The sequence below is a fragment of the Corylus avellana genome, chromosome ca1 (genome assembly GCF_901000735.1).
Source record: "Corylus avellana chromosome ca1, CavTom2PMs-1.0".
NCBI lineage: Eukaryota > Viridiplantae > Streptophyta > Magnoliopsida > Fagales > Betulaceae > Corylus > Corylus avellana.
In genome coordinates this window covers 25328585-25341411 of record NC_081541.1, presented here as the reverse complement: position 1 = coordinate 25341411, position 12827 = coordinate 25328585, and the positions used below count along the sequence as shown (strand labels likewise).

Below are 12827 nucleotides of genomic sequence, written 5' to 3'. Positions count from 1 at the left end.
ATGAAATCATAGCCGATGCAAATCTAGTTTCTCTATAAGTTTTAAAATAGGAAATAAGACCTTCTAATTAATCTATAGCAACATCAATATGCATGTCTTTCGATTGTAAATTTTTACTAACAGTATTTGCAGTAAATAAAATATCATACCAAATAGTCATACTCAATAAGAATTCTAAACTTTCAATCTCATAGGTTGGTAAACAATTAGCTTCACTTTTTGTTTTAGGATCTTCACTTGTTTTTGCTAATTGTAGCAGAGCCTCTCTTATTTGAGTTGGAAAATCTAGATGTGGGAATTGCAGGGAAAAATAAACGTAAAATACAAACAGAATGAGAAATAAATGAAATCTGGACAGTAAGGCGATTGTGACTCTATCTTTTAGATAAACATTGCCTCCCACTTCTATTAGAAGTCTTGCAAAAGGGAATCAAAGCAATCTTATCCTCAGGATACAATACTGCCTGATGTAGTGTGCAGATTGCAAAACTCTGAGCACTATCCAGAACAGAAATTTTTTTGTAACAGCGGTTAATAATCGTGAGAGGAAGAAAGAGAAAATAAAATTATCTGTAAAATAATAAAACTACTGGGAATTAATATATATCTATATAATTCCATATTATCTCAGAAGCAGTTTTTTTTTGTTTAATTGAAATAACGGTTACATATATTTTAAAATCTAACGTTGAAAAAACAGTTGAAACTTGAAAACACATTATCTCATCGATTGAAACTTGAAAACACATGATCTCATATAACATAATAATAGGAGATATTGATGAAGTGGTGGTAACCGATCAAAACAAGATAATAGGATAAAAAGTTATTTATTTAAAATAAATGACTATTAAAACATGATAATAGGAGATCAGTTATTTATTTGAAATTCAAAATAATCATAAAATAATAATAAATTCGAAATTTTAGTTTCATGAAATAATATCAACAATTTGTGGAGTTTGAAATTTTATTGCTTTTATACTTTCAATCCGACTTTCCCAATGTGTTTGTGATAATGGCTTAAGAGTTAAACTTGGCACATTATCTAGTAATATTTTCCATCGTTTTGTAGATGATGAAAACAAAGTATATATACGTTGTACAATTCCAAAAAAAAATATAGCTTTAGGACATGAATTAGCAATATCACATAGTACAAGATTAAGACTATGACAACCACAAGGTGTGTAAAATAGATTGTCGTCACCACACACCAACTAGGTGTCGTGAGAACCGATCGACTCAATACGCGCACCACATCTTTTCCTCTTACAATGTGCTTACCTGCAAAAATCTTTAGCAAAGTTGTATTCTCTGCACACATTTAGCAATGCCTATGTATTTTTCTCCATCACACCATGAGAAACTACTCATTGTTATTATTATTAATCTACATGGATGTTTTCCAGCCAAGCTTAGCACAACATAACAAAGAAAATGCTAAGTTCTACAAATCCATAAAAAAGGCTTAACTCTTTTTATTGTAAGAATAGTAACCCAACAATAAAAGATTATTTGACAATCAATAAATTGAGTTCAAATAATTGAAAATTCTTTCAATCAAAATATTTTCATTTTCAACAACTACATAAGAAATTAAATTCTTTTTCTGATAAATGAATACAAAATCTTTCCACTCAAATATTTGATTTCATCTTTCTCATATGCGAATTGCATACCACAAACTCTTATAGTATTTGCCTTCTTATAAGTTTAAATACTATTGTTATGATACTAATCACAATATTTGTGCAACCATCATAATCAACATTTAAGATTGTTGGAAATAATTTTGGATGGTGCACAAATTCTTATTGATATAAAATAATTACAATATGAAAATTAACAATAAAATAAATAAAATACAAGAGATGAAAAGTAGAGTATGGAAAGATCTTACAATGCTATAGAATCACAAATTCTCTTAAAGGTTGATTCGTGCCTCCCGGAGTGTATCACTCGGTGCGATCGGATCCTTTGACACGCAACCTCCCAGGATTAGACTATAGTGTCTACCTTCATTAAGGACGCACTTCCAATAACGAAGAGTAATAGAACAACCCAATAAAATCGGAGACTAGATGACCATTAAAATACGACAAGTGGGGTGTTTGAATTAGCTCTTCTCATAAGGCCAAAAATCTGCCGTATGGCTATTGATGAAGGCATTGTTTCCAGCATCAAAGAGAGAGTCTCCAAAGCCGATATGCAGAAGAGTGACGTTTTAGAATAGAACTTTTTATGTAGGCCAAGGTATGTATATATATATATATAATGGTTTTCACTATCGAGATTGAAGAATATATATTCATATATAGAAATAAGTAAGTGCTGACCTTTTCCAAAGCTAATGAATATGAGTAAATGACAAACGGTGATAACGGTTGAAGAGAATAACAAAAATCATAAAACTTGATAATATCCAAACGGTCATAAAACCGTTAGTCTGATTTTTTTCTTTAAAAACTCATCAATATAATTTTAACGGTAAAATTATAGGAAGAATAGTAAACCAACGGCTCAAAAATTAAAAGCATGTTTGTAACATTATAACAGATTTTACCAGGTTTGCAGTCAAAAGTGGAAGCAAGGAATGTGAATTATCCATGCAAGACTGTTGATGATTGCGGTGACCCAGCAAAATGCAAGTGCAAAATGGGCTTGTGTTTCTGCTACCCAGCAAAACAAGAAATGTTCACCATTAATAATGGCTCTGCAAAACAAAATGAAAGTCCATTAAATTAATTGCAGGCCATATATATATATATATATATATATATATATATATGATGAATGAACTGAATAATAAATATCATCAAACTCTAGTTTTACCTTTCCGCCTTTTCTTTTTTCATCTTACTTTATATATATATATAAAAGAAAACATGTTTCAGATTGGATCCTCTGTGTGATAAGATTAATCTCACAAACCTCTATGTCAAGATGTTTCTTTAAGATTGAATTATCCAAGAAGACCCGCATTTAATTATCTCACATTATCTCACAAGACTGTTCGGTTTGGTTCTATAAAGTCATTTTCGGTTGGTTAACTAAAATTGTCGGTTAAATCTGTTAATTTATCGATTACATTTCGATTAGGATTTATTTCGAAAGTTTCGGTTAATCAGTTAACCGTGAGATTTTTTAATTGAGCAAAAAATTGATTGTTTTGGGGGGTCCAAATTGTTTTATGGGCTAAAATATCTTATTGAACCAAACAAATTTTAAATGGGCCCATTAATTGACACAATAAAAGTTCATCATATATATGCTCTACACTTCTACTAATAAATTGGTCCTAGAATATTTATTATTAGTTACTTATCGGTTAATTCGACAAAAAGATACTTATACTATATAACCAAACCAAACCAACGTCGGTATAAAAATTTTTAACTGATTACCGACCGACTTCTGACGGTAGGCGGTTAACGTAGATTCTGTCGCAGTCGGTAGGCGGTAAACAGTTAATCTGTCCACCCTAGTTTTGAGCCTAGGTTAATTTGGGAGCTTGGGGCTCATAAAAATACGGAGACGAAGTCACAATTTCGATACCGTATTAAATAATTAATTGTTTTAATAGCTTAAATTAATAAAAAATAAAAATATTTAATTATTTAAATAATATTCTAATAATTAAAGAAGGTTGAAGCAAGTTGGCTTGGTGCTTCAGTTCTTTTTTATCATCTTCTTTTTCCTGAGCAAATAATCTTCTTTTTTAAGCCCTATTAGATAAACATTATGTAATCTATTCTTGCTCGAACCTATAGATTAAAACTTTTCATATGAAAAACATGTTGAAATTAGTCAGAAAGGATTATCAAAATAAATAAAGAAGAGCATTAAGGAGAAATCCTAGACAACACTCCTAAATTGCAATCTGATTAGTGCAAGATAAAAATAAAAAATAAAACTTAAAGAAAAGGGAAAACAAGAGATATTTGTATGAATATGTGAGCATTTTTATTCCTACTAAAAACATACACTTCTCTTTCAGGCAAGAACTTTCCTTCTGGAAGTGAGGGATAGAAAATACTTGACAAACTATTTTCTAATCCCACATAATCTAATTAATTAATGTATCAGTTTTTTTTTTTATTACATTACAGAATTTGGATCTTCAGCTATGAAAAGTTTATCATTGTCTCTAATGACATCAATAGAATCAATTTGTGATCCTTGTTCATCTGTTACTGTAGCATTTCTTGCATCAAACCCAAACTTTTGACCTATTCAAAATCATAGAACAAACAAATAAGGTCAAATTGGAAACTTTTTTACTTCAATAATGAAAAAAAATAGTTAGTATATGCAATGTTTGAGGTTATAAAAAATGATGAATTAAATCATTTCATTCATATTCTAACACATTGGCCCCTTTATGTGCAGGTTCAAACTTTTATGAGTAAGTGATTTTAAATATGTGAAATTTTTAATTTAAATGCAAGATGAATTACAAAGATAAGATTCAAACTCAGTTCACCGGTCTCATACTATCTTAAATAACTACTTATTTATAAGAGAGATGCTACACATACTCTTAAGTGTATACTCCTTAGTGTTGCAGTAAAAATTACTATTAGATTTTGGATCTAATGATGATTTTTACTACCATGTCAGGGAGTGTACACTAATTAGAAGTGTAAGTGTGAGTGTATCTGTGTATGTAGCTTTTCCCAATTCATTAAGCCTAAACCAATAGGAGATAATAAATTTAACCATTTAATTAATATTCTAATAAATAGTGTTTGAATGTAGGGTTAAGATTTTCCGGGTTGGGAATGAAATGAATGCCATGTTGATTGAATATGTTATTGTGTGTGTATGAGTAAAAAAGTATATTCAAGTCATCTTTGAGTAGAATTAATGTAAGAGAAATGCTATGTCCTATATACCACATTTTTATCTCATAATGCTAATGTGGCAGTCCTAACCACGTAGGAGAAACTTCACTTAACCTCTTAAACTTCCACTTATTTTGAAATTATATCCCTTAAAGTCCAAAAACACTAAATTTAGGGTATCGAATTTTTAATTTTTTACAATGTTCCCCTTCTGTTAAGATTTTCCGTTAAATATTTTTGAAATTCCTAAAATAGCCTTTTTTTAATAGAAAATAAAAAAATGCATAGATTAGGCGTTGGTTTTTGATTTAACGAAATTTGCAAAAAATACCTTTACATGAATCTTTGCAATTTTTTTTATAAAAAAAAAAATCAGGCTATTTTGGGAATTTTGAAAATATTTAACAAAAAAATCCTAACGAATGGAGGACATTGCAAAAACTTGAAAATTCGATATCCTAAATTGAGTGTTTTTGAACTTCGGAGGAGGTAATTTCAAAACGGGTAAAAATTCATGGGGGGATTTTGTAAAGTTTCCGCTATATATATTTAGAGAAATGCTATAATGCAATAAAAAGTCCATTTTTTGCCTATAAAAGTCTTAGGTGGTAAGAGGCCACAAGCCACATCCGTAGTTACTGTGGCCTCACCCACTGATAGGGCATGTGGCATCTTGCTACCTACAACTTTTATGGGCAAAAAATGATCTTTTTATTGCACTATAGTATATCTCATATATTTAACAATAACTAATTCAAGAGTCGATTAGGATTGCCACATATGCCTTAATGCGAGATAGTTGTAAGATAAAAAGAGAAATGATACATTCTAATAAATATCTCACAAGTTGCCCATATAAATCTGAGCTGGCAAAACACACATGGTCCATTTGCAATTTTTTATTATTTAATTTTTAAAAATTTTTAAATCAAAATTAAAACCAAAAAAAAAAAAAAGGATATTGCAAGGGGTGGCCGGCCACCCCATATGGAGTGGCCGGCCACCACAGTTTTGGCTAGGGGTGGCTTCGGCCACACCAGACCACGAAGCCACCCCATGCAATATAACTTCTTTTATATATATATATTTTGATTTAAAATTTTTAAAAAATTGCAAATGGGCCATGTGCTCTTTGCCGGCTCACATTTATATGGGCAACTTGTGGGATATTTATTAGAATGTATCATTTCTTGGATAAAAATGTAGTTTCTAGCCCTCTTAATATAATGTTTGAGCATCATTCATGAGAACATAAGATTAGGAAAAAAAAAAAAAAAAAAGTACCTGCAATATTCTTGAGCTCCTCCATGGAAGCTGGCAACCTAATAAGTCTCCCAGCTTCCACGCAACCAGCCTCTCTCCTCACAACTGGATTGCCTCTGTAAATGCTCACCCTCGGACAAACATGTCCAGGACATTGATGCTCTCCTTCATGCCTTGCCAAAACCACTCCATTTATTCCGGCATCGGGGACTGTAATCCGGTGACCAACCTCTCTCCTTTGCAGGATTTCATTCAAAGTTGCCGTAGGAAACTCGTGTGTTTTTGCATTCGAAACATCTGCACCGTTCCCCACAAGAAGATTCACCATCTCCACGTTGTTTTTGGCCATGGCAATCTGGATTGCCGTTAATCCATTGCGATCTTTGGAGTCAACATCTAGTCCTTGTTTCAGTAATTCCTTCATCGCGGTTGTGTCATCTCTTTCTGCGGCGGTGCAGAGAAGATCGCCGGCGGTGTGTGAATCGCATTGGGCGGTGGCGTTGTAGAGGATCCGGAATATGGAATGGTGTTTTGATGATATACTATTCCATAATGCAGTGTCGCGATTCATGTCTGCCATTTACGGCATTAATTATCATAATTAACCAAATAGTTTGAAGTAAATTCAAGGGAGCATGATCCTCTCCACTTCAAATGAAATGGAGAATATCCAGAGTTAGTAATAGTAGAAGGATATTTATATCTTTTAACTTTTTGAGGGGACAAAAATATCAATTTTTTATAACTAACTGGATATTTTCTAGTTCAAATGAAATTGAAAAGATCCTAATTCAAATTGAAGAACCTGAAAAGCATAATTAATTTTTAGGAAAAGCTTCACTTACTTCATTGCGTGTTTAGGATTTGCAATTATAGTCTCATATTATCAAAATTTGTAATGTCAGTATCCCAAGTTTCATCCCCATTAAATCATAACGTATAATGCCAAAATGCCCAAAATAATATATTTTTTAGAACAATTTCTGGTGATGTGGTTTAGACTAGGGCAGTCAATTTTTTACCAAACCCGCAAACTGTACACAAACCCAATACAAAATTAAAGGGTTGGGTCGACGAGTCTAACCCGTTTAATTAAATGGGTTGGATTATGATTGACCTATATCGTTTTATACTTATGCTTTGACATTGCTCAAACTCAACACGCGACATAATATATTGCAAGCAATTTTTGACATGACTCGCAAACTTGACATGAACTCGATACAAAATTAGATGGTTAGGGTTGAGATGACTCGTTTAACTAAATGGGTCAGGTTAGGGTTGACCTATATGGTCTTATATATACATGTATCGACACAACCTAAACCTGACAAGTGAACACGAATTGCCACCGCTAGTCTAGACTAACCCATGGCCAAGACCCACACTGTATTAGGTTTTTTATTATTATTTTAAAAATAATAATTAAGGGTAAATATGTATTTTATGAATTTTACAGGAGTAGAAGAGAAATTTCATCTATTTTCCGTTTAAATTAACTCTAAACTCTAACCGTAGGGTAAAATTAAAAGGGACTGAAAAATATGATACCTACATTGCAAATTTTGATAATTTGAGGTCATGATTGCAAAACCCTTTCTCCCAATTTTATTTCTAAAGCAGAAAAATTTATGTAATAAATGGAAGGGTAGAGCATTGGGTATTACCTCGTAAGTGTACATTACATCCATGCTTAAGCAGTACCGAAACACACTCTTCATGCCCTTTTGATGCTGCTATGTGCTGAAGCATCATAACACAAACAACAATAATGTAATCATCATCACATTATTTGATCTGTCAATGATGATGTACATGAATTTCACTCATATGCATGTCATAGGTAATTTAATCAATTAACATATTAAAAAAAAAAAAAAAATACCAATGGGGTTCTTCCTTTGGAATCTCCAATATCAGGATCCAATCTGGCCTTGAGAAGCTCATCCAGAAAAGCAGCATTTCCTGTAGCAGCAGCATTCAGCAAGTTGGAAGCTATGTTTGGATCCCTCTCTTCATCTTCCCCATTCGAAGCTATGTTTGGATCCCTCTCTTCATCTTCCCCATTCTCCACCATCAAATCTCCAATATGCAGATCCTTTAGCTTTTTGTGATGCTGCATTAATTTACACCATATAACAAGCCTTAACTCCTTAGTCAAAGTAAACTTAAGTACATTTTTGGGGAAATCTTCACTTACTCTCAAAAAATATAAGCGGTTTTACAATTATAACCTCGAAGTTAGCATCCCATGTTTCAGCTCCTTTTAATTCTGACCTACGACGTGAAATTAAAAGGGACTAAAACGTACATGAGATACTGACATTGTAAAAACACTTATGTTTCGGAGTAATTCCCTAAAAAAAAAGTGAAGTTTCCGTAGAATCAACAAAATCTATATGGACCTGAAGGAAGTTTTTGAGCATTTTCTCATAGTCTTGAAGATGGGTCTGAGTTGATTCCATTAGAGAGGTGGTTTTGAGCCTCAAGAGCTGTGAAAGAGTTTTGGTTCGATATGTGAAGCCATGAGGCCTACAACAAAGTGCACCAACTTCTCCAAAAATGTCGAGAGATTGCAAAGTTCCCACAACTTGTTCTTTCTCCACCTCACAATCAATGATTTCAACTTCACCAGAGACAATGATGTAAACATCATCGGCTGCTTCATTTTGCATTATAACATCCTCTCTTGGTGGTATGTACTCTGCCTTCATCTTGGCAACCTAGTCAATTTCAATGTACCACATGTGTGTGTGTGTGTATTTATATATATATATGTTAGATCAAGGCAAGAAAAGGCAACCAAAATTGGGATTCACTCCCAATGATATTCGTGTCTCAAAAGCTATAAATTATATTTAGTTTGCGTACGTACCAAGATTAATAGAACTTCTGCAGAAAAGCCCTTGAAAAGATAGACATTCTTGACGGTAGGCAAAAACAAATGCTGGCAAATGCTCTTGCAGATGGACTTTGGCAGTTGTTCAATCAGTTGGTTCTGGTTCAGGCTCTCAGCCTTAAACCTCAAGCACATGTATGCCAGTATTTGTTGTTTCAACCTTGGAGGCAGCCTATTTCGGCATACAAAATTTGACGCTGCTTCAATGCTATTTCTCTGCATCCAATATATATATATATTCCACCAAATTCAATATAAGAAATCCATAAAATGATTATATATATATATATATATATATATATATATATATGAGGAGTGTTAGGCTTATAAACAAATTTTACAGAAAAACTTTTATAAACTAATGTGGTATAACATGATTAAGTTTTTCAAAATTTGAACTTATTTTATATCCAATCATATTATGCCACATCAGTTTGTAAAAGTTTTTCTGTAAGCCTAGCATTTCTCTCTCTCTCTCTCTCTCTGTGTATATATATATATATATGGGACTGGAAAATGTGCAGTAATGCTATTTAGTACGTTGTTGTACGACTGACATACAACGTGAATGATGTGGCAGTGAAAATCAATATTTAGATCAGTAAGGGCATGTAAAAAGAAAAATCAAGGGAAAACTTTACAAAACCTCCTTGAACTTCCACTCCTTTTGAAAGTATATACACTCCAAAGTTAAAAAATTCAAAAAAAAAAAAAAAAAAATCTTTGCAAATGCTTTTTAGTTTTTTTATTATAAAAAAACAGGGGTATTTTGGGCATTATGACAAAAATGAACAGAAAATCTTAACGAATGAGATAATTGAAAGAAATTAAAAGTTTGATACTCTTAATTGAAAGTTTTTTTTTTTTTAACTTTGGGGGATAGTGTTAAAACGAGTGGAAGTTCAATGAAATTTTCTGAAACTTTCTAAAAAATCAATGATTGATTTTTATTATCACGTCGTTCTATAGTTGTATAATAATAGTGTAGCAGTCTACTAAATAGCATTTTTTAAGAGATGCAAAAAGGGGTGCTTACAAATTCCATAGTACGGCGAGTTCCTTCAACGACTAAATTGGTCATGTTGCCGATCAAGTAAGCCGTTAGGCCAAGGTTGAAAAGCATGAAGAAAATGATGAAGATCATTTCCGTGGTGTTCACTGCATGGAGATCTCCATAGCCAACTGTGGTCATGGTAGTCATGGACCAGTACATGGCTGAAACGTATCGTACCCAAAGGCTTGTTTCTCTAAAATTAGGGATCACAGCTCCAATCCATGTCTTTCCTTGGTGTGGGTTCCGGTCTGCTAGCAAGTAGTACAGGCACCCGGCACAATGCACCGTAAACGTCGTCACCTGCACCCACCGATTACAATTCCTTATGTTAGTTACAACTTTGTCCCTACTATAAAAACATATGTACATCTCACATATTCAAATGATATATGTTATTTTTATAGACTGAGTTAAAGAAAGCTTCTCCAACCCAATTTAGAAGAAAACTGTCTATATGGGACCCACTGTCCAGATTAGTTGCTGGTCAGGTGAGTCTCATATGAAACCTCTCATAATTACTATCCAAATTGACATCAATCTAAGCAACAAATTGCTGAAAATCTCAATTTGAGCGGAGCGGGTGGAGCATGTATTACTTACAGCTAATAGCCTAGCACACCTTACACAAAAATAGCTGAACCTGATATCCTTCTCAAGCCTAGCAAATGAGTAAGAGAAAGGCAGAAGGAGTTACGTTTAGAATGTGTCTCCAGATTGTGAGGGTAATATGAGTGGGGGGAGTACTGATATAAAGAGGACTAGAGTTCTCGTAGAGTCATTCCAAATATAATGTGTCATTTAAAATCACTAATAGATCAAAATTCAATAATAATCATCTCAAATTCAATGGTGATTTTATAAGACATGTCACATTTTGGAGGACTCTAGTCCTTCTTATATCATTACTCGATTGAGAGAAAAAAAAAGAAAAACCTGGTGAAGAGTTGCTTGACTCGTCGAACCCTCCAGAATCTGAGCAGGCCCAAGAGGGAGTAAGTGAGGCCCGTTTCCCGTTTGCCTTTGAAGAGGTATCCTAGAGCTTCAAATGGGATTGTTGATGCCACATCCATAATGAACCATGTTGACAGGTACCTTTATTATCACAACATCATCACCATCACTCCGTTAATCCCAATCATCTTCGATCACTAATTTACAGGCCCATATATGTTAGCCCGACTCTTACTCGAGGGCAAAATAGTTATAAAAATAAAAATAAATTGGGAAAATGTCACCTAACTCTTTTAAATTTTCATCACTTTTGTAATATCTCCCTTATCTAAAGTTCAAAAACTCTCAATTTCTGTAATGAACTTTAAAAAAATTTGCAATATCACCATTCTCTTAGAATTTTATGTTAAATCCTAATGGATGAGTAAGAAATTTCCAAAATACCCCTATATTGCAATTTTTAATTTTTTTTTTTTAAAAAAAAAATAATAATTATAATTTAAGGATAATTTTTCAATTTCATAAAATTTATAGGAGTATAATGGTCATTTCATCATTTGACGGTCTAATTTAACCCTAAATTTTAACAGAAATTGTGAGATTGCAATGTTTTTAAAGTTTGATATAATAAATTGAGAATTTTTCAACTTTAAGAAAAATAATGTGTAAACAATGAAAGTTCATAGTGGTTACGTGAAGTTTTCCCAAATAAATTTGACACACTAGCCTGCGGATTACGATCAATAACTCAATTGAACTTGTAATTATTTTGAAAACTAGCAAAATATTTTCAAAACCATTTGTCCACCTATAGTTTTTAAAAGTAGCAATTTATATGACTGATGCTTTATTTATCAAATATTTTTCTAAACTAGCAATTTGCTCACTTGTAAACTTGTTATTAATCTATCTTAAAAGAAATGATATTTTCACATTAGTAGCATGTTTTTTACTTGACCATGTGCTTCTCAGGTAGATCAAATATTATTCTTAACATTATAAATTCAGAACTAGTTTTATTATTAGTTTTTAGAAATTGTTTGAAAAAGTATTTTGACGTAATATAAGAATAAAAGTAATTTTAAATATTTTGTGATTATTTTTATTTAATAAAAAAATAAAATAAAATAAAAATGATAGATGCACAAGATACTAGTGGATTAAGATTCTCTCATATTTTGTTTTAAATATAAGGTTCTCAAATTTTTAAATCCGGCCGTTCATTACATCTAACAAGCTAAAAAATGTAAAAATCTGCGCCGAAGAAATTAATTTTAGTTTTCAACATGTCAAACTCATTTGCATCACGAATCATATACTTATTTCTGGAGCAGGATTCTCTCCAATCCATTTTGGACTGGAGAATATCTAGTTAATGGTCAGGATCTCTCTATAGAAATCTTAAGGTCATAAATGAGACACATGTCCTATTAATTAAAAAAATAATAAAAATAATATATATATATATATATATATATATATATTAAAAATAATTAAAAAAAGAAAAATAATTAAAACCAATGAGTATCACACCTCCATTGGGGGGTACTCTAACACCCACCTCAGCAAAGCCACCTGCACCACCTGGTCCTCATTTGGGTGGTTTCAAGAACGGTAGCCCTGTACCACCCCAAGGGCCAAATAATTTTTTTTTTGTTTGCCCTTGGCCCTAACACTCCATGGCATGGGGGTGGCTTCACCACCCCTGCATGGTCAGGTTACTCCCCCATGGCCCCCAAGGGCCAAATGATTTTTTTGTTTTTTTTGTTTTTTTTAAGATTTGGCCTTGAGGGTGGTCGTGCCACCCCCAAGG

The 12827-nt window shown here is 32.5% G+C and overlaps 1 protein-coding gene across 1 annotated transcript in view; it reads right to left on the bottom strand.

Annotated features, from left to right (window-relative positions):
* Nucleotides 1–3989: 3989 nt before the first annotated feature.
* Nucleotides 3990–12827, bottom strand: part of LOC132168096 (potassium channel AKT2/3-like) — an 11325-nt gene continuing 2487 nt past the window's right edge. The window contains exons 3-11 of the mRNA XM_059579176.1: nucleotides 10997–11155; nucleotides 10664–10721; nucleotides 10046–10363; nucleotides 8986–9225; nucleotides 8516–8833; nucleotides 7996–8226; nucleotides 7778–7853; nucleotides 6132–6683; nucleotides 3990–4232 (exon numbers count right to left, since the gene is read on the bottom strand). Of these exons, the coding sequence (XP_059435159.1) occupies nucleotides 4102–4232; nucleotides 6132–6683; nucleotides 7778–7853; nucleotides 7996–8226; nucleotides 8516–8833; nucleotides 8986–9225; nucleotides 10046–10363; nucleotides 10664–10721; nucleotides 10997–11155 (2083 nt within the window). The 3' untranslated portion in view covers nucleotides 3990–4101. The remainder of the gene's footprint in view (nucleotides 4233–6131; nucleotides 6684–7777; nucleotides 7854–7995; nucleotides 8227–8515; nucleotides 8834–8985; nucleotides 9226–10045; nucleotides 10364–10663; nucleotides 10722–10996; nucleotides 11156–12827) is intronic.